This window comes from Miniopterus schreibersii (assembly GCF_964146895.1).
Source record: "Miniopterus schreibersii genome assembly, chromosome: 10".
Lineage (NCBI taxonomy): Eukaryota > Metazoa > Chordata > Mammalia > Chiroptera > Miniopteridae > Miniopterus > Miniopterus schreibersii.
Genome location: NC_138110.1, coordinates 83,293,787 through 83,316,735, shown reverse-complemented (window position 1 = coordinate 83,316,735; position 22,949 = coordinate 83,293,787). Strand labels below are relative to the sequence as shown.

At 50.2% G+C, this 22,949-nt stretch overlaps 1 protein-coding gene across 1 annotated transcript in view; it reads right to left on the bottom strand.

The window, feature by feature from the left end:
• PARD6G (par-6 family cell polarity regulator gamma) overlaps nt 1–21,484 on the bottom strand; it is a 57,866-nt gene extending 36,382 nt beyond the window's left edge. The window contains exon 1 of the mRNA XM_081149727.1: nt 21,238–21,484. Coding sequence (XP_081005853.1) covers nt 21,238–21,309 — 72 coding nt within the window. The 5' untranslated portion in view covers nt 21,310–21,484. The remainder of the gene's footprint in view (nt 1–21,237) is intronic.
• Nucleotides 21,485–22,949: the final 1,465 nt, after the last annotated feature.

Here is a 22,949-nt window from a genome sequence, read left to right as displayed (position 1 = left end):
AACTCCTCGCCCACCCTGCACTGCCCCAGGAACAAGAGAACTTCAAGGCACACAGCTGTGGGACAGCCCAAACACTGGTCTGGGAAAAGCCACCTAGGGAGGAAGGCTCTGAACTCAGCAGGGCCTAGAAGGGGCCAGGGGAGGGCTGGGGCGGTGCCCAGAGCAGAACAAACCTAGAGCCTGCCCCCATTATTTACAGATAAGCATTATTTTTCTTCTTGAAATTTATTCTAATGCACAGTTGGCTGGCCCACACCAGGGCTACAAAACTTTTCAAGGCAGAAGAGATCAAGCCTACAACATAGGTTTACTGTGATTTTTTTTCAGATTTGGTTAGCCAATCACATCACATGTTTGCTTCAACATCAACCATCATCTTTCCTACTGCATGTGTCTAATATATGCTAACTTCCTGAGCAATCAGTTTTTGAACAGTATAAGCCTCTTTTTCACTAAATACACAAAATGACTTTAATCATGTCTGATAAGACTAGTAAGAGTACTTCTGACTTTTCTATATAATTCTTAGTTGAATATTCCCCCAAACTGGGCACAACACACTCATTTTGACTTGGGGGACACAGGCCACCCTCATTCCTCTCGCATCTCCCAGACGTGTGCCTCATCCTGCAGTTGAAGGAACGACAAACAGCAGGCATCAAGTAACTTATTCTGCAATGTTCCAGTCTCACTGCATCTCATTTTGTTTCTCAGTTCTTTTACTAATTTTCCTCAAAATGTATCTTAACAGGTTAAGTTTTAATTTTTTAAAATTTAGCTATAGTTGGTATACAAACTTATATTGGTTACATTAGTTTCAGGTGTACAGTACAGTGGTTTGAAGTGAAAATGATTTCAGATTTTTCCTGACAGAAGCAGGTCTGATCTGCATTTGACCATGAGGCTGCACGGTGAACGTGCCTCATACACTGAATGAGCTCCAGAGTCTGGAAAAAGAGGTGTGAAATGTGATAAGATAAAAGCATTTTTTCCAAGTTTTTTTTATTGTGGCAAAATACACATAACATACAATTTACCATCTTCACCATTCTTTCATTTCACTGTTTTACTTTTCAATATCAGGTAACACAATATTATATTAGTTTCAGGTGTGCAACATAGTGGTTAGACAGTCATACCCTTTAAAAAGTGACCCCCCAGATAAGTCTAGTACCCACCTGGCAGCATCTATAGTTATTACAATATCATTGACTATATTCCCTGTGCTGTACTTTACATCCTTGTGACTGTTCTGTAACTGCTAATTTGTGCTTCTTAATCCCTTCACTTTTTCCACTCTGTCCCCCAAACCCTCTTCCATCTGGCAACCATCAAAATGTTCTCTATGTCTATGAGTTTGTTTCCGTTTTATTTTTGTTTTTTATATTCCACATATAAGTAAAACCACATGGTCTATGTCTTTCTCTGTGTGACTTACTTCACTCAGCATAATACCCTCTAGATCCAACCATGTTGTTGCAAACGGTAAGATTTCATTCTTTTTTATGGCTGAGTAAGATTCCATTGTTTATACATACCACAGCTTCTTTATTCTTTCATCTATCAAGGGACACTTAGGTTGCTTCCATATCTTAGTTATTGTATATTAAATATTTTTCTTTGCCTCGCCATAGTCTGTTTTAAAGCCTATTTTGTCTGATGTAGGTATTGCTGCCCATCCTTTTTTTGTTTAGATTTGCGTAAAATACCTTTTTCACCCCTTTGCTTCCAGTCTGTGTCTTTGGATCTGAAGTGGGTTTCTTGTAGACAGCATTTATAAGGGTCTTGTTTTCTTATCCATCCAGCCACCCTGTGCCTTTTTTGAAAAAACTTTTTTTTATTAATTTTTCAATAGAGAGGAAGGGAGAGAGAGAAACACCAATGTGAGAGCAAAGCATCGATCAGCTGCCTCCTGCACACACCCCCACTGGGGATCGAGCCCATAACCCAGGCATGTACACTGACCAGGAATTAACTGAACCAGCAACCTTTCGGTGCACCAGATGACATCCAACCAACTGAGCCATGCTGGCCCAGGTGCACCCAGTGTCTTATGATTACAGCATTTAATCCCTTTACATTTAAAGAAATTGTTGATAGTTATGTAGTTACTGCCATTTTACTATTTTACTTTTTACCTTTTCTTCTTCGTAAAGAAGTCCCTTTTAACACCCCTTGTAATACCAGTTTGATGGTGAGCTCCTTTCACTTTTCCTTGTCCAGGAAGCTCCTTATCTCTTTAGATTCTACATGATAGCCTTGCTGGGAAGAGCAATCTTGGTTGTAGGTCCTTGCTTTTCATCACTTTGAATATTTCATGCCAATTCCTTCTGGGCTGCAAAATATCTGTTCAGAAATCAGTCAACATCTTTACAGAGCGCCCTTGTAGGTAACTAACTGCTTTCCTCTTGCTGCTTTTAAGATTCTCTGTCTTTAACCTTTGACATTTTAATTACGATGTTTCTTGGTGTGGGCCTCTTTGGGGTCATCTTGTCTGGTATTCTCCATGCCTCCTGGACTTGTGTATTTTTTTCACCACATTGGGAAAGTTTTCACTCATTATTTCTTCAAATAGGTTCTCGATCCCTTGCTCTCTCTCTTCTCCTTCTGGAATCCCTATGATGAAAATGTTGGTAATCTGATGTCCCAGAGGTCCCTTAAACTATCCTCATTTTCTAAAATTCTTTTTTCTTTTTGCTGTTCTGATTGAGTGTTTTCTGCTACCTTGTCTTCCAGATCACTGATTCGATCTTCTGCTTCATCAAATCTGCTGTTGGCTCTACCTAATGGAGTCTTCATGTCAGGTACTGTGGTCTTCATTTTTTTACTGTTCTTATATCTTTGTGTAAGTTCTCACCAAGTTCACCTGTTGTTCCCATAAGTTCATTGAGCATCCTTATAACCAGTGTTTTGAGCTCTGCATCTGGTAGATTGCTTTCCTCCATTTCATTTAGTTATTTTTCTGGAATTTTGACCTGTTCTTTCATTTCGGACACATTTTTTTCCCCTCATTTTGATTGTTTCCCTGTGTCTGTGATCTGCTATGTCTCCTGGTCTTGGGAGAGTAGCCTTAAGTAGGAGGTGTCCTGTAGGGCCCAGTGGTTCAGACATCCTAGTCACCTGAAAGACTACTAGGGTCAAACCAACAGGACTCAGAAACTAGCTTGAATAATCTCCCAACAGCCACAGATGGGATTATTTGTGCATTCGATCATCAATAAGGAGCATAACTGTTATGGATCAGAACACATCCAGTATGTATCAATACATATGTTTATTACAACCAAATATTTATTTTTCACTTTTTGGATGACACCAAAGAACCAACCCACTATTTTGAAAACTGATTAAAAAAAAAAAAAAAAAAAATCAAGCACTTTTTCAAAAGTAACATCATTCATTATCAAAAAATTCACAGAGGTACAACTGCTTATTTTCCAGAGTTTGCAGACTAATAAACTGTCATTCTATTGTTATTTTGATAATATTTATTGTATTTTATAGCTGAACCCAACTATTATTCCTTCAACAGAATAGTGAAAATGGGGTTATGTCTTAAAATTAAAATAAAATTATCTCAAATACAAAGTAAGGAGGCCAATAAGCAAAAGTGAATCAGCCTATAAATGTGATTCATTTATATTCCCTTTAAAAATATTAAACAAGTAATAATAACATGATCATTATACTGTAATTAGAAAAGAGAGATCCTATCTATCTACCTATCTAGAGACCTAGAGACCTACTTATCTAATTTCCTGTTGTAGTTAAGAAGGGGAGGCTCCGACACATGCTGTTGCAGTGAATAATACGAGTTACTATAAAAGTCATGTGTTATCGAGTAAACAATGCTACTGACTAAGTTCTTTGTCAAAGAGCAAGAAACTTCTCCTTGGTCAAGAAGCAAGGAGACAAAATGTGGTAGAAGCTGAAGACAGCTAAAAGCTTGGGAAACACAGATATTTGCTGTTTTAAGAGTTCAACTCAAAGCACCTCTGGCAGGGAATAATAATCTGCAAAACTCCACTCCTCCTAAAAGCACTACGAACACCAGTGAAAATGGTCAAAATAAACTTTTTGAGAATTGTGGAAATTAATCAAAGGCTTTCAACAATCCAAGGAGTGTTTATTCTGAATCTCAGAGCAGAAGCTGTGTGGTATTTTAACTTCCTATCTCCCTCTCCTCAGCTTTGAAAACCAGCAGCCTAACAGTCTTGGGGGGCAGACCAAAAGCACCTCCACCACAGAACTGTCATTATGAGACCTCCCTGGGAAAGCCTACTCACAGGGTTTGTCTTTACATGACCTGAGTCAGAGCTCACTCAGGGGAAAACCCCTTCCCTAGGGGCGTTTGTGAAGAACAATCAGCAGCAACTGTTTAATGATTAAAGATCATATGACAGAAGATATATTTTTAAATGAAAATTTTACAACATGCTGGGAATTATGTAACTTTGTGACTATATTTATTATGACAAAACTAGATGACAACTTCCAAATATATTATCACCTGTATAGAGGTAATTCTCAAAATTCTTTTAGAGAGGGTTGTGATGTTTGAAGACTTTAACGGCATAGGAACCACTATGAAAATACCTGAGGTAAGGTGCCAGCTGGAGCAAACAAGAACTGGACAAACACAATAAAAAGAAATGCTGGTGATTCACACCCGCTAGGACAACAATTGTAATACACACACACATACACATACACACACACAATAAAGCAAGTGCTGGAGAAGATATGGAGAAATTGGAACCCTTCTGCACTGTCAATGGAAATGTAAAATGGTACATCTACTGCAGAACATAGTATGGAGATTCCTCAAAAAATTAAAAATAGAATTGCCCTTTCACCCAGCAATTCCACTTGAGTAATACCTAGAAAATTGAAAGCAGAGTCTCAAAGACTCTGCCATGGTCATAGCAGCACTATTCACAGTTGCTACGATATAGAAGCAACTCAACTGTCCGTCGACAGAGGAATGGACAAGAAAATGTGGTCCATCCATGCAATGGAATATTATTTTATGCATTAAATGGAAGGACATTCTGGCTTATGCTACAATTTCATGATTCCACTTATGTGACGCACTTAATGAGTAGTCAAATCACAGAGAGTGTAACGGTGACTGTTTCCTGGGTACAGTTTCAGCTTGACAAGACAAAAAGTTACAGAGATGATGGTGGCGATGGCTGCACAGCAATGCAAATGTATTTAACAACACTGAGCTGTACACTGGGAAATGGCTGAGATGGTAAATTTCATGTGAATTTTACTATAATAAAAAAAGAGGGAAAGAAAGATATGCTGGGGAACAAGATGTCCACGGGCGGCTTTGAAAAGTTCTATGTTCTTAGAGATCTGGAAGGCCACCGCATGTGCAGGGCTAGGTGCAGGTCAGGAAGTCCTGAGAAGCCTGTAATCCCTCACATCTGGCTGGCTTGGGGATTCTGTGCAGTCAGGAGGTGGAGGCTGCGGCTGTGCCGTGCCAGAGGGTTGAAGAAGTTCTCTGACACACACGGAGCCCCGAGCACGGCAGAGAGGCTGAGGGCTCCATTCACTCTCTCCGCAACCATCAGATGAACCGAGCTGACCAAGCAAAGATGTCAGTGGTGGCACACAACAAAGAACTTCACAGAAGTAGTTCAGGAAAGTCACCAAACAAATGAACAGCAGCAGCAACACAAACCCTCGAGAGGGAAGGGTCTTAGACCAGAGTTGTGACATCAGATTATTTAACATGTCATCAAAAAGGATAAAGATATTTAGGAATAAATGTAATAAAAGAAGTGAAAAGACTGGTACGCTGAAAACTCCAGTATGCATAATACTGTTGAAAAATTAAAGGCGACCTAAAAGTCTGAGCACACGTGGGCATCTACACAGGACAAAGTAAGACAAAGCAGCCTTTCACTCACAAAATAAGACTACTCAAGACATTAGTCGTCTTGCTGTTCATTTCTAATACACAAACTACAGGTGTCTAACGAGTTCCCATTCTGCCGAGTATTCTCCTCAAAGGCACTAGCAAATGTCTTCAGGGAACAAATAAAGTTACTTAAGGCATTAAAAATAGAAAAAAAGAACTTTCTATGTTCATGAACTGGAAGACAATATTTTAAGATGGCAACACTCCCCAAGCTGATTACAGATTCAGTTCAACCCATATTAAAATCCTGGCTGCTTTTTGCAGACATTGATGACCTGTTCCTAAAACTTATATAGAAATGCAAGGGACCCAAAAGTCCAAAAGATTCTTGAAAAAGAAGAACAGAGTTGAAGGACTCAAACTTCTCAATTTCAGAACTTACAGTGTAGTGCTGGCTCAAAAATAAGACATGCGATCAATAGAATAAAGCTGGGAGTCCATAAAAGAACAGCCCTACACTCGCGACCAACTGATGCCAGGAAAACGCAACGGTGGGTAAGAACAGACCTTCAACAGATGGTGCAGGCCTGACACCACACACAAAACAATGAGGCTGGGTGCCTACCTCACACCATAAGCAAAACTTTACTCAGATTGGAATCGGCCTAATGTCAGAACTGAACTTATAAAACTTTTAGAAGCCATAGGATTAAATTTCCATTACTTGGGTTAGACAATGATTCTTTGATATGCTGCTAAAAGCATAAGCAACAAAAGAAAAAATAAATTGGCCTTCATCAAAATTGAAAACTATTGTGCTTCAAAGGACACCATCGAGAAAGTGAAAAGACATTTGAAAGGATGGGAGGAAATATTGCAAATCATATATATAATAAGGGACTTGCAACGACAATATATAAAGAAACCTTAAAATTCAACAATAAAAAGACAACCCCATTAAAAATGGGCAAAGAAGTTGAGTAGGTATTTCTCCAAAGATGTACAAATGGCCCATAAACACAGGAAAAGACCTCAGCATCAACCAGTGTCTTTAATTGATTTTAGAGAGAAAGGAAGGGAGAGAGAGAGAAACATCAATGTGAGAGAAAAACACTGATTGGTTGCCTCACGGACTCACCAAATGGGGATCAAACCAGCAAACTTTTGGTGTACGTGACAACACTCCAACCACCTGAGCGACCCAGCCAGGGCTGGCCTATCCTTGTAACTGCATATTATTCGGCCACAGAAAGGAATGAAGCCCTGACACACTCTATGACAAAGATGAACCTTGACAACGTTACGCTAAGTGAAAGATGCCAGACACACACTTATCATATGATTCAAAACTCACAGAACAGGCAAATGCATAGAGAAAGTAGACTAGCAGCTGCCAGGGACCGGGGGTCGGGAGGAATTGAGAGTGACTGCTACTGGGTACACAGTGAAGGAAATGTTGTAAAATTAGATAGTGGTCATGACTGCACAACTCTGTACTAAAAACTACTGAATTCACACTTTAAAGATGTGATTTTTATTTCATGTGAATTACAGCTTGTAGAGCTATTTTTAAAATATTACACCTTAAAGAATAATTTTTAAAAACCAGCCAGTTGAAGGCTGACTGAAAGCTACATCCAGAAACCTGGAAACCACAGAGGGTGGCACTGGCCACGTGCAAATGGAGGGTCTGCTTTCTCTGGATAGACGGAAACCCCAAGGGGCCAACCACCTGCTGTCAGCACTCATCAGTTTAGAAGATGAAAACCTAAGGACTTGGGGAGGAGGCCCCCAGTGACTGCCGGGCCCTGCAGCGGAGAAGCAGGAGCAGATACGCAGTCCAAGCTAGTAGGGCCAGCTTTTCCAGTTTGAATGGGTCCCACAGAGTTGAACCCAGAAGGACCGAGGACAGGATCTCTGAACAGGACAGAACTTGTCTTCTCTCACATGCCCCTCCCGCCCTGGCCACACACTGCAAAAGGCCCTCAATCTCTCCTCTCGCCTCAGGAACTAAAACTTTATGGGAATGATGTTTCTGGAGGCACCAGGCTCTACCAATATAAACCCGTTTTCATCAACGTCCTATGACTCTGAGGATAACCTAGTACCGTGACTACTTCTTTTACAGGTAAAAATATTAAAGATGTAAAATTTTCTTTTTCTTGATACCTAAGGAGGTCTCTCCACACTCACCCATATGTTTAAACAGCTTGACTGTGCGTACAGAGAAATTTAACCAGAGCAGGGAAGGCTTGCTTGGCAGGCACTGTGGTCTGGCCACTGTCCTCATGCCCAGTCACATGGGCAAGCTCCCCACCTGGAAGTGCCCCCAGCCCTACACTGAGTGCTCTGTGGGGAGGCAGCCTGGATGCACAGATGCTCTGAACCTGAGAAAGGTTAAGTCGCCTGGCTCTTGGTTTATATGGTGCCCACGGGGCATGACCGGGTGCAGTAGGACTCACCAGGGGAAGCCACAGAAGCCAGGCATTAAGGAAGAGTCTTCACCACTTAAAATCTGCTTAGTAAGTGGGTCAATGTAAGACACCTCCCAAACCCAAGCAGCCACAGGTGTGTAATCACCGCATGAGCAAGGGCAGGAGAGGGCCACAGCTCACAACTGGATGGCCCATGAGAGCAGGGTCTGGAGCTGCAGCCCAGCTCACACTCTGGTATACAGCAGGCACCCAAATCTGCACTGAATTCATGAATTAAACTTCTGTTAACCATTTTAAAATAAAACTCCAGAATTTCAATTACATTGACACTGACTGGAAGTCACAAAACAGGCAGTCAGCTGTGAACATGGACCCCCGGGCGTGTGCCTGCCCCAGCCTCACCCGGAGTACCTGCCACAGCCTATCAACCTGAGGCTGAGGCCACACGTCACGAAGGTGAAGACGCCTCCACAGGGTCCACAGGCACAACCCAGAAGGCACGCTGGAATATTTACCGGGAAGCCAGCAGGGCGCCAGCTGTGCTTTACTTCAGACGTCAGAGCTCAACGTTATATCCCAGCTTGAATGAGTCTCACGTGCCCTCAACTATGCCCAGCAGCTCCCTGAGGTGCCCTCAACTATGCCCAGCAGCTCCCTGAGGTGCAGGGTGTTTTCTTGAAAAAAAGGCTTTGTTTTCAAATTACTTTCCCCAGAAGGAGGTGCAGCCATCACTCCCCTTCTCTGCTGCCTTTCACAAGAATGACCCCAAATACCCAAACCACCAGGACACTTTTACAAAGTGTCATTTTAAGGGACGCGTGTCTCTTCATTTGAATTCCCTTCTCCAAAGTGCGACTAGGAACTTATTAAACAGATGCTGTTCTGCGCTAGGCTTTTCAATCATAAAAAATAAAAAAAAACGTGACCCTGTTTCATCCCCCACAGACCTTGGCAACAGCAGGCACTCAAAATGCGTCCAGAGAGTGAGCGAGGAGTATAAGGTGTGGGCCCGGCTTTGAATCGCCCTCAGGTTTTATGAGCAGCTCTGAGCCCCAGGCACTGTCTGTCCCACACGCAGGGGAGCCCGGGGAACAGAACAGAGCTTACATCCTAGTGGGGACAGAGAGGCAGCGTAAGTCCTGACTACCCCAGTCACACAGCACTTGAGAAGGTGAGAGGGACCCACCTCAGAGGAGGAGGGACCCACCGCGGACCCAGAGGGACCGCGTCTATTTCATGGTACACTGGGGACAATGGGGCCCAGGATGTCCCATCCCCGCGGACTGGGTCCCTTCCACACATCTTGCTCTGCTTCTGCTCTGGGCTGGGGATGAGCCCTGGGCCTCTCAGGGCTCCTGTCACCCACGTGCAGGGCGGGGCTGCGGGGCCTCAGGGAGCCACGCTCACAGCGCGCTAGGGGCTGCAGTCGCTCCACCCTGGTGCTCTCACTGCCCTAACCTCCAGGGACTGGGTCCTGGACACCAGCCTCCTGTTCCAATGTCCCCGAGTGCTCCCAGCCAGAGGCCTGTGCGGAGGCACCCAGTTTCCCATCATCAGAGGCTGTGTTCATCTGGCACACAAGATACTCCTGGGGGCACCTGGGGAGCTACAATTCCCTTCACACTTGGATATCCCGATTCCTGTCCTGCAACGCAGACCTGAAACGTGTCTACACATGTCCCTGGTGTCCCAGCTCTGAGCCCCTCCCAGCTGGGAGGGCAGCCTGGGGACCCAGTGGCCCAAGGGCACGGCCCCGCCCCCACCAGACTGCACCCACTGGGCCCCACCTGTCAGGTGAAAGCAATGGTAGGTGGTCAGAAACACACAGAGGAGGGTGGAAAACGTTCATCAGAATGTTCACAACAGGAAAGCAGGGAAGCTATGAAAGCTCATCGAACAAACAAAGCGCCTTCACAGGGAAAACACATGAAGAAGCCAGCAGGGTGCTGTTTTAGGGTTAGTGACACAGGAAGCGCTTACGATCCGGAAACCAAAGGAAAACGCAACATGAAGTTGAATCTACGGTGTGATCCCAATTAGGCTGAAAATCACAGGACAGGCAGCAGGGCTCAGCCCAAGGCAGGGCCTGAATTCTCAGAGCCAGGAGCTGGATCCCTGCACACCTGACCCACCCACCCTGGCCATGAGCCAGGGTCTCTGGGGCTGGGCACACACTCCCAGGTCCAAAGCCCCAGCTCCTGCCCTGGCTGGTGTGGCTCAGTTGGTTGGATTGTCCTCCTGTGCGCCAAAGGGTCACAGGTTCGATTCCCGGTTGGGGTGCTGACAGGAGGCATGTTTCTCTCTCTCTCCCTTCCTCTCTTTAAAATTCAATGAGAAACATGTCCTCAGTGAGAATTAATAAAAAAATAATAATAATAAAATAAAACCGCAGCACTTGCTCCTTAAGGTACAGCAGCAGCCGCTCCTGGGCCTGCTGAGATGCCCGGCTTGCATTCCAACAAGACTCCCAGGGTGCACACTGGCCTGAAGAGCAGGGTTGGAAACATCTAGTAAGTATCCTGCTAGTCACCACAATGGGCTGGTTCACTCTCAATACAATTTTACTGAATGCCAGATGGGGCCAGGCCCCGAGCTCCTATGAGTGTCTTCATGAGCTGACAGCTCCTTTGACAGCCAGAGGTTGCACAGTGATCACATGTGCAAATGTGCAATTACAAACTAAGAAATGCAAACGAAGAGACCTTATGACACAGGCCCAGATTCAAGGGCACAGAGAGGGCAGGGGCACTTCACCCACAGCACCACCAGTGGGAGACAGCCCAGGAACCAGGAGTGCAGTGTGGGCAGCCAGACCCTTGGGCCCTCACCATGCACCTTAGGGTGCTACAGGGATGGTTCTGTGGCTGGTGTCTCTGATGTTCCCCTCTGCATCAAGGTGGGTCCTGGAGTCACGATCAACACAACATTAAGGAAGAGGCCTCTCTGTCTCATGGGGGGGTCACATGACCCTCTCTGAACCAATCACTGTAGGGGAGCAGGACTCCCTGAGACCATCAGAGCGCTCCCACCAAGAGCAGGTCAGGTCAGGGCTCCTGTCGGGAATATGGCTGGACCCAATCACAAAAGACCTAAGGAGCATGCATTTGTAGGGTCCACGCAAGCATCTCAGAACCGTTTTGGGGACAGGGCCAAGGAGCTTGTGTGCACACACACCATACAGAAAACTGTATAAAGACTTCCCTTTGGGGAACCTGCACTGGAATCTGTCGGAGCGTGGGACCCGGCTGTGGCATGACTGCCTGGGCTGGCACATTGGGACAGTTTAAAATCGGGCCACAGAACTGTGAGTCAGACAGGGTGGAGCTGAGAGCGAGCCTGGCCCCTTCCTGCACCTGGTCCACCCACTATGATCCGGAGCAATGACGGGGCTGCCATGGCCACCTGCAGAACTGCCCTGACAAGCCCGCGTCCTGCACGAGGCTGCCCGGCAACTGCTGGGGACCAAGGACCCACTGCATTTGTGTTCACCTCTGTGAGCACACGTGTCACCTGAACCCATGGACCCAACACCGCTATGCAGGAACAGGGCAGGACTGAGCGGAGAGGACCCAGAGGCTCAGGTCCGTGATCTGCTGCCTCTGCCCAGCAGGGATTTCCAGTTTGGGGGAGAAGGTGTGGCCAGTACCAAATTTTATGTGTAGGCTCTTTAACCCTAACTCCAACCAGAGGTGTCACTGTTTTCACTCACAGACAGCAGCTTGGGACCTAGAAGGACTCAGTAAGCTGCCTACAGTCACAAGCTAGTAAACAAAGGAACCAAGGCCAATACAGGGAATTTAGATAATTCTAAAGAGCCCCAATGGCAGGACGAGAATTCCACATGGAAGGTCAGGCGGGGGCAGGGACACCCCATGTGGGAAGGGATTCCCCAGCAGGAAAGGATAACTGATAGTGTGGACAAGGAGGGGCTGCCCCAGGAGCTGGGGTGCAGGTGCGGGGAGACTCTGGGGCTGTGAGAAGTGAGCTGCAGGCAGGGCTGCTCATGGGCCGCCACCTCCACAGGACATTCCTGAAGCAGAAATCCACTCAAGTGGAGGAGCCTGGACTCTGGGCTACGCAGGGAAGCAGGGTTACATCCTGATGTGAGCTCACTATGCATGGGCACGGGGTAAGGAGAGATTAGGTCTGGTCAGGGGTGTCTTATCAACACAGACAGTAGGGCAGAGTCCTCCAGAGCAAGGCCCTGGATTGACGCACCAGCTTCAAGTTCCTGACGCACCTTTACTGACTGTGTGACTCTGGGCCATTTCAACCTCTCTGAGTGAATTTCCTCCTTTTTAAAAAAGGGACAGAAGCACATTCCTAATAGGGTTGTTGACAGAATCAAATGCGAGTGCACATGCCAAGAGAGATCCAGCAAACAGAAACTGCTCACCAGCGGCTCACAACCAGCCCGTCCATGGAGCTCCCCTACTCGGCCGAGCATGTGGGGACAGGGAGCACACTGCCTCCCGGAGCAGACCTCCCACAGGCACACAAGGCCACCCTCTCAGAGATCCACACTCAAAGACGCAGTAAGGACGCCTCTTCCACGTGTGGCTTCATAATAGGAGATCCGCAAGCAAGCCATGGGCACCCCCTTCCTCAGGTGAGGCGCCACCTCACTGCTGAATGGAGTTATCACTTTCTCAGGCCCTGTTCCTTCCCTCAAGGGCAGGCAGTTATTCCTTAGGGCCATTTTTTAAAATGAAACAACCTTTTCATAATTCCATAAGAGAAAAGCTGTGCTCAAGAGTGGAGACTCAGAGCCCAGCAGGTGCTGCCCACCTCCACCGTGAACTTCAAGGGGCCCCTGCTAAGTGACATGTCCAGGTGTGCTAGGGCCCTGGGAAGTCACTGGTGACACTCTAGCAACAGCTGCAGAGAGCCTGTGCAGCAGGACCGGAGGAGTGACCTGGGGAGCCAGGGTCCCCCTGCAGCCACCCAACCCCACCCACCCCCACCCATAGGCTGTGCATGGCCAGAGCTCATGGGGGTTCCCAGGAAGCAGCCCAGCCCCAAACCAGTGTCCAGGACACACGAGGAGGAAGGTGCTGGGACACATGATGTGACTTAGAGCACGTTGGAGCACGTCAGAGAAGGTAGGTGTTGTCAATTTCCCAGGAGGTATAATCTGGGGACAGGGGAACAGATGGGAGCAGGTGGAGCTGCTGAAGGTTTGAGACCCGGTTCTGCCACTTCCGGCTGGGACCTTGGGTGGCTGGGTGAGTGAGCAGCCAGGTCAAGCCCCCGGGCCTCCTCTCTGCAGTTAACGTGTAAGGTGTCGCAAGCATCAGGAAAACAGCAATGCCGTGTGCCCACCAGGCAGGAGGCTGGCAGAAAGCCCAGCATACACCTGGCGCTCCAAGAAATGACACTTCACTGAAACTGACGAGGTGACACCCACCTGGACTCTCCTACACCTAGTGTGACCTGAAGGCAGCAGCCCCACCAGGCTGGATGGGGCCCCCAGGGAAGGGAGAGAACCCAGAGACTAGGTACCTTCCAAAAACACATTTGAGATGGAACTGCAGGGTAGCCCCAATGGCCCATCCACTCACAAAGGCCAGGTGCTGGTGCTCTGCCAGGCTGTGACCAGAGTCCATGATCGCCTGGCCAGGAAGAGGCACCACTGACAGCAATGGGCCACATCACTGGGAAGATGCTCCCAGCTCAGGATGGGGGTGGACAGGACAGGTGGCTCTGAGCTCAGGTGAGACGCAGAATGGGGCTGCCTCAACACACCAGTTCTCACAAAAGCGTTCTCTGACGTGACGCCTGTCTAACGTCTGTCCAGACATACTGAGCTCCTGTGTCACCTTCAAGGTAACAGGAGCACGTTCTCATCAGATCTCTGCTTCATATGCCTGCACCTGTACAGCTGCGGATGGACCCAAGGTGACCCCAGGCCAGGGGCCAGTGCCCCCTCCTCCTCCACGTGGGGACCATCCTACAGGCAGAGAAGTTTGTTTTGTCCCATAGCAACACCCCGTTATTATTCCAGACCAGTGAGGGAAGTGAGGTCAGGACTTGTGGGTGGGGAACCAGTGGTCAGGGCCCCAGGCCATGGAAAACAGGGTACCGGCGTCACTTTAGTCTCCAGTTCCTCCATCACAGTTGGCCAAATGGCCCTCACGGTCCTGTCTTCCACAGCCCTAACCTGGGTGCCTCAGGGCCCTTCCACAACAGCACACATCCCCACAAGGAGGGGACTTTTCTGGACCACACACCAGTCCTCACGTCCTGTCTCAGGAGCACAGGCGGAAAGCTCTGCAGGGAGGTCTGACTGGAATGGAATCCAGCTCCCGACAAGTACTCTGATGGGATATGAAAATTAACGGACCAGTGTGCAAGGCAGGACTTGGAGGAGGAGAGAAACTCCTGGTCCATCACAGAATCCATCAGCCTCCTCAGCTGTGCTCAGGGCTCAGGGCTCCGCAGCCACCATGCAGGAGGCTGTTGGGGGTTCATTCCATGTGGGAAACTCACACTTTTTAAAGGGAAGATTTTCCAGCACCATTGAAGAGCCTGTGGCTTGAGCTGTCCTGTGACCTGCCGAGAAGCACCCAGGCCACCCGTGCTCACCTCGTATCCCAGCTCTGCCTCAATGCCCGGCCCACCAGACGGGCTCACAGAAGGGTGTGTGGACTAAAGGAAAGCCAGGAAAGGCACGAGAGCAACAATTCAAACCACAGAATTAAAGGAAGGACTTTGAGCCCCAGCTGGTTTGACTCAGTGGTTAGTGTCGGCACACAGACTGAAGGGCCCCGGGTTCAATTCCGGCCAAGGACATGTATCTTAGTTGCAGGCTCCATCCCCAGCCCTGGTTAGGGCATGTTCCAGAGGCAACAAATCGATGTGTCTGTGTCCCTCACACCAATGTTTCTCTCTTTCTCTCCCTCCCTCCCTCCCTTCCACTCTCTCCGAAAAGCAATTGGAAAAATATCCTCAGGTGAGGATTAGAGGGAGGGAGGGAGGGAAGAATTTGAGAGCCCTTCACACACGAAAAGTGGGAACCTTAAACTCTAAGACAAAGAATGTCTTCCCGACTCATTCTGACGTCTTAATCAACAAATACTTAAAAAGCTTGGGCTCAAAGTCTTGGGGAACTCCCAAGTCCTCAGACGTCTATGGCAGCCGAGGCCAGGGTCCCTATCTACACACCTGAGTCAAGAACAGCGCCCTGAGCTGCAGGTGAGGACCACAGCACAGAGAGGAGCGTGCGCGGACACCAGGGGACTAGCACACAGCTCTGGGCACCAAACTGCGGAAACAGCACGGACCTCACAGAGGCTGATGCACAGTAGAACACACGGCACCCCTGAAAAACACCACCTATTTTACCTGCACAGCATGGACGGGCCTCCTGAAAGGCTGAGCTTCCATGGCAAGAGCAGGGAAGGGTTGGGTGCTGGACAGTCAGCGGTGGACCAGGAGATGTGAAGGACCCCACACCCAGCCCACTCCAGTCTGCTTACTGAACAACTAAACCTTAGCTGGATTGTAACTTTTTTTTTTTAATCCTCACTTGAGGATATTTTTTCCCTTGCTTTACGGAGAGAGTGAAACACCGATGTGAGGGAGACACATTCATTGGTTGCCTCCCAACCTGGGCCAGGGATAGAGCCTGCAACTGAGGTACGTGCCCTTGGCCGGAATCGAACCCATGACCCTTCAGTCCATGGGCCAACACTCTAGCCACTGAACCAAACCGGCCAGGGCTGGACTATAACTTTTAAGGTGGGGTTACCTGTCCTGACACAGTGGCTGTGAATAAAGAAATGAATGAATGGTTGGTGGAACCAGACTTTAGGGACAGCAGAGGACTTCCCTCAAGGCCAAGCAGCAAGAACAGCTATAGAGATGCAAGAAGGGCAGCAACTGTTCCCCCAAAAGTACAAGACCTTACCCTCCCCAGCTCTAGATTCACACAGCCCAAGGGGTCTGTCTCCCACGCAGAGTGAGCTGGAAAACCTGCACCGACAGGGCCCTGGATTTCAGAACTGTCTGAGGGAGAGGAGTCAGGAGCCCTCCTCCCCCCGGGCCATGGGCAGTTGGTGGAAAATCACGTGACTCTCTGACCTTGGGTGGCTTCCTGAGATTCCCTGGACCTCAGTGTTGTTAGAATGGGGCTGAAAACAGAACCCACCCTGCAGGGTTGTGATGGGAATTAATCAACCATTATTTGCACTCACTATGTGTTTTGAACAGTGTCTGGCACGTGAATACCTATGTAATTGAGGTGGGTGGTTAGTAAGTTTGAAGAAATACTGTGGACATAACCTATAGAGGGCAGTGTCCACCCCAGGCCACAGAGGCTGCCACTGCTCCCGGTTCAGAGAGAGCAAAAATCTGCCGCCAGGATGTGGGCAGCCAGTAAACATGACAACAGCCAGCTGAACAAGTGACACCTGACCCTCAGGACCCCTTCCTCACTTGCCTTGCAGGGCTTCCCTGCTCATCTCTAAAAGCCTAGGATGCCCCATCAGGGGAAAGGTCAGGAGCTTCCCCTTTTTGCCGATTCATGAACGGGAGAGATTCTGACACCTTGACCGGTTGCATCTTCTGACCCTGACACTTCTCCCTTCCCTCAAGTGGGAAGAATCCTGTCTGCAATGCCTGGGCCCCAGGAAGGGGCTTGAACCCCAGAAGGTTCATAAGGCTTTCTACTGCTTGCAGGCTTGTCACCGAGCCCACAGGCTGATATCCCCACCTGGGTCCCCAAGGAGAGTCTCCTCTAGGTGCAACATCCCACATCAAGTCCCCAAACCTGTTTGAACATTGCATGACAGATACAGCAAAACCGGAACCTTACAAGGGTGTAGCTGATACACAGGTGAGTCAAGCAGTGTCAGGCGGTTCTCAGCGGGCCTCGGAAGGCAAGGACCCAGCACCCGTGGGGAGCCTGGCCTGGAGCCAGTGCAGCAGACGGAAGGGCGTGTCCCTGCAGGGCGGGCAGCGAGCACCTTCAGCCAGAGATAGGATGTGGGGATCAGGGGACACAAGGCTTACAACACTTTCACCCCAGCCCCATTGGCACTGACTGGACAAGCAGCTCCACAGCCCAGTAAAAACAAGAACAGTAACAGAAAGGTGCAGGGAAAAAACAGGTGCAGGGAAAAAACAGATGTACAAACAGCCAACAGGTATAAAAAGATTCACTTCACTAACACCCAAGACACAAAATAAGACCAAGGGACAGTGTTTCACTGATCTAATTGGGAGAAAACAGGAAAACACAGAGTTTTGGAGGGACAGAGGAGGATAGGTAGATATGAAATAGCATATAAACCCATAGAAGAGGCTTTCTGTAAGAAAATTTAGCCATATGTATGTAAAGCCTTCACCCAGTAATTTCACTTCTAGGAATTTTTCCTCAAGATATAATGAGAGTTCTGCACTGATTTAACAGAATCAGCATTCTTTATATACTTTATGTGATATATTTAAATAAAGATTTAAATATAAAGATGTTATTTACAGCATCATTTATTATGGAAAAAACTGGAAATAAGATACTGGCTAAGTTAATTATGGTTTACACGTAAGATGGAATACTATGCAGACATTTTTAAAATATGTTTTCTAAAAATATTTATGACAGTAGAAAACATTTGCAACATGCACCATAAAGTTGGAGGAGGAAAGTAGGCTACAGAATAACAGGCCCACAAAGCACAGTCCTGGTTCTGTGAAGCAAAGACAAATGCACATTCTGGATGGACAGGGTCAGAAGGATGCGGCAGTCCGAGCAGCGGCCCGTCTTTGAAAGGGAGAACTACCCCGCCCTGCCTGACATGGTTTCTAAATCTACAATAACAATGTATTTGTGTAGAATCCAAAAAGGCCTCCAACATTATTTAAACAAAGTAGCAAAAACTGTATTAAAACCTTCAGTAGTGTTATTGCCCCCCAAACACAGTAGACACCATGATGTAAACACAGTCCTCCGTCCCAACTCTGAAAAATACCCCTGTGCCAGCACTGTGACCAGGGCCCTGAGATGAGGGAGGCAGGGAAAGGGGTCAGAGGACAGAGGAGCCTGCCTGCTGGAGGCATGGATGGGCTTGTAGGTGGGTCATCAGGGCAGGGAAGACTCAGAGAGAGCATTTCGGGTGGAGCCAGGGAATGTGGATGAGATCAGCATGGGACCCAAAACGGGGCTCCAACCAGAGGGCAGAGTGAGGGTGCAGCACCCTGCTGAGATAGGATAACTGCAAGGGAGTTCTCCATGGCACTGTGTGGCACTTCCTGTCTTCTGCTCAAATGACGAGTCGTCTCTGATTGCTTTGTTCCCTGCAGACCCTCCCAGCACTGGCTTTCTTGCTACCCTCTGGTGGGCCAAGACTTGCACCCCCAGATAACTACAGGGCCACTCCCTCCCACGGTAGGTCTTAAGGGAGGAGAAGGAGAAGTCCAAGTAAGTGGGAAAATGGTGGCCCCATGGCCAGAACTGGGGAATCACTGGTACTAAGGCAGAAATGTTTGGGGAAGTGTAAGAAGCTACATGATGGGGGAGAGCCACCAGGTCAAGAAACAATGTCCCCGAGGCTTTATGAATTGACCAGCTGTGACAAGTGGCTGATCTCAACTATTCTGAGTGGATCAAAGACGATTTTCAGACCCAATATCCTGAAATGCAACATAATCCTGACCTGCAGACTTAAATTGTCTTTTGACTGTGGGTGCTGTGCAGTTTTCAAAGCACTTTCACACCCATCACCTCCTTGGGTCTGGGGAGGTAACAGAGCAGGTAGCATGCCCATCTGAGGCTCAGAAAAGTTAAACGACTTGCCTGAAAGCTCACAGGGTAGTAGGTGTCAGAACCATCTGGACTTGGCACCCTGGCACCAGGTTCTTCACATACAAACCCAGGTGTTACAGTGCTGCATTTCAGTTAAATAAAGACATAAAGTTCTGCCTCATATACTCTGACAGCAGAAGTAAAGGCTCCTGTAGAGATGAGAGCAAACATTTCTAAGAGGGTCAGTGGGAGGGTAAGCACAGATGGAAGAGCCACATGGAGCTTCTGTACAAACAGCAAGGTGAGCCCATCACCTGGAAGGGGCTGTGGCTGTCAAACAAGCCAGCCTAGCAGGGCCCAGTTGGTGTGGCCCTTCCAAGGGTGCTCCCAAATTTAAACACAACTCTGGCTCTGCCACTCACCTCCAGGGGAGCATCCATTGCATCTGAACTTGAACCCAGGATCAGAGAGGCATGCACCCTGCTGGGCCGCCAGCACACCCACAGCCCCCAGTGCCAGAGGAGAGAACAAGGCAGGCCCTTACTCTCCAGCCCCCAGTGGCCTGCAAGGGCCAGCAGTCCAGAGGGATCCCATGGGAACTGTACACCAGGCAGCCCCAAGCTGCCCATGGGGCTGAGCACCAAATGTGGTTTGTGAGACCCAGGACAGGCCTTAATGTTTGTCAGTCAGTGCAAACTCAGAGTCAAGTAGCCTGTGAAGGCGCAGCAGGAGGGACCTGTGACACTGCTGGTGGTGGCAGGAATGTGCACACCACAGGCCGCTACATATGCCAACATGCCTGCTGAGGTCCTGGATGTGACACTGGCTGCAAGATGTCACCTCTGAGGATTCGCTGTATTTTATCCCACAACTACCTGTGAATCTAGGATGATCTCAAAATAAAAAGTTAAAAAGATGAAACCATGCTGCTCAGCTATTGTGGTGGACAACGAGCTCAAAAAGCCATATTCCCACTGACCTCGAGAGGTCGACAATTATTTGGGACTCCCTCCCACTCATGCCTGCGGGTTCTCCCACACCACTCAGCGGGCACATTTGATTTAGGGGGCGGGGGCACTGCCAGGCTAAAAAGTGGATGGGTGGGTGGGGGCGAGGGCCACGGAATCAGCATTGGGGGCAAGGGTGTGATCTTATTGGAAACAAGGGGCTCATAAAAAATCTGTAAGACTGAGATGAGAATGAAATCCTGCAACCCCACCCCCTTCCTCGGAGGATGCCCTGGAAACCCTACACCAGAGGATCCCCCAGCCGGTAGGGGCACCCCGGGTACAGGGGCCGCTGGACTTGTCTCACCAAAAGCCGAGCCAGGGTGCACGCGCCCCGCGCCCTAAGCGTGTGCGCAGGTGGGGGTCAGACCTCACCCCCCAGCCCCGCCCCTCCCACCACGCAGGCTGCTCGGCTGGGCTTCACCGCGGGGAGGGGGCGCAGAGAGAAGGGGCGAGAGGGCCGGCTTCCAGGCAGCAGGCAGCGGAAGGCCCGAGGGGCCCCCTTCTCCAGGACCCCGATCAACTGCAGCTCCGCCTCTGCCCGCGGGGTCCCCCACCGAGACCCTCGCAGACAAAAGCGTCTGGGGCGAAGGAGCCGCCCCTGCAAAGTGCAGAAGCGCCAGATCCTATCAGCCAGTAACCCAAAGGCGCACGCACTGCTGCCCGCAAGTTCGGGCACGCTCGGGCCGGGCGCGGGCAGCGAGCAGCCGCCGCCGGGCGCGCCCTGGGAGGCTGGGCCGGGGGCGCGCCGGGAGGCTGGGGTCCCGTCCAGGGGCGGGGGCCGGCTGTGGTGCCCCCGTCGCCGGTTCCGAGGCTCCTCCGGGGGAGGAGGAGGCACGGGGAAGGCCCTCCCCCGGCCCGGGCCCCTGAAGCCCCTCCACCGTGCGGCGTGCCGGGCGCCTCCCGCTCGTGGAACAAAAGAGCCGCTCCCGCGGAGGGTCCGGAGCCCGCGCGGACCAGCCGATGGCTCAGCCCTCCGAGCGCCGGAGCTCCAGCTGGACCCCACCGGGCTGCGGGCTTTGTGTCCGCGCAGGGGCGGGAAGGACGGCAGGACCCTGCATATCACAGACGGCGCCCGCGCGCCAAAGCCGTCGCCTGAGTGGGCCCCCCCGGACCGCTCAGTGCTCTGCGGGGCACCCCATTCATTCACAGGGGGCGCAGACAGCCGGCCAGGCTCACCTTGCTCTTGACTTCCACCGCGCTGCAGTCGTAGAAGCGCAGGGTCTGAGACTTGTGGAAACTCCGGTTCATGGTTCCGGCCCCACTCAGCCCCGTCTTCGCCCTCGCCCCGCTCCAGGGGCTCCAGAAGGACGCTGGGGGCGGCGCCCCCCGCCGCGGCCTCGGTCGCGGCCCGCGCTCCCCGGCCGCGGGGCTGCTTGGACTGCGGCGGCCCGAGCTGGGCTGGCCGCGCGCCTCGGGGACTTCAGCGGCCGCGCGCGGGAGGAGCGGAGGACGCCGGCGCGCGCCGCCCAGAGCACCCGCCCCCCGAGCACCCGCCGCCAATCCCCGCCCCGCGCCCCAAGGAACCGCCCCATACAGGAGCCGCCCCGCGGCCGAGAACCCTGCTTCCAGGACCCGCCCCCTTAAGGCCCGCCCCGTGTTTCGAGCACCGCCCCCCAGATCCCGCAGCGCTCCCCAAGGACCCGCCCCCGAGCCCTAAGGACCCTCGTCGGGCCCCAAACCCCGAGGACCCGCCCCGCGAGGACCCGCCCGGCGCCTTGAGGACCTGCCCCACGAGAGCCCGCCCCCGAGCACCCGAGCCAATTAAACTCTCCAGGTGCCCCGAGGACCCGCCTCCAAACCCCGCCCCGCACGCCGAGGACCCGCCCCCGAGGCTGGGGCCGGTGGAAGGTGCGCGCTTCTGTGCACGCAATCCCGAGCCCCGGCGCAGAAGCGTCTCCCCCGCCCCCGCCCCGGTGCCGCGTTCCCACCTCCGCGCCCGCGCGCTCTCTCTCGGGCTCACCCTCGCTTCCCTCGCCGTGCGGAGGAAGGGGGCTGCTTTGGGCTGAGTTTTGCCATCATATTGGATGACATGGGAACCACACTAGGTCACTGAGTGTTCACACCTTTAATACAGATCGCCAAACTGCATTACCCACAATTTGGTTTTCATTTCATTTCACTACATGTCCTGTTACGTGCAGGATACGATCACAGAGGCAGAGAATTACAGTCCCGGCGCGTAAGAGAAACACTGGGCTGGCCGGGGTCGGGACATGCAGACAGATCCAAAACAGGGCGCACGGGAAGCAAGCAAACCACCACGAACGCCGAGATTCCCCCAGAGGCGGGCAAATTACTCCACACAGACGGGCTGAGGATGTCCACTGGTCTGAAAGGCAGAAAGAAACTGGTGTATCAGTTTATAGATAATAAACTTGGAATAAAAAATGTCCAAGTGATACATACTCGGCAAGCTGAGAGAGCAAACTGCACAGAGAGAGGCGCTGACTTTCTCTCAAAGGACAACGTCCTAAGCCGAACGCCGACCCTGAGCAGAGTCGCCGGTTCCTGCTGACTGCTGAGTGGACAGCCTTGTCCTGCGTGGGTAGGAGAGGCTCGGGAGCATGCTCCAGGGGCACGAGGGGCTGAGAGGGGATGCGTAGAATTCTAGGGCGGGGATGGCACCTGCACGGCTCCTCCACTGATAAATTACGCCATTTCCCTCTGTAATTAGTATCTATGAGGGAAGGTAGTTTGAGATTATGCTAATGTCCCATTCCTCATTAAAAATAAAGCACTATTTGTGTGCAGACTCGAAGATTATCAGCAAAATTATTTTATAAAAAGTCACTATATAGTTAATACTGCTGACATTTTTTACTAAAGCAGTAAAGTGTCTTTGGGCCAGGTTTCCTGGGAATGTGCTGTGTACATTTGTCCATCACGGT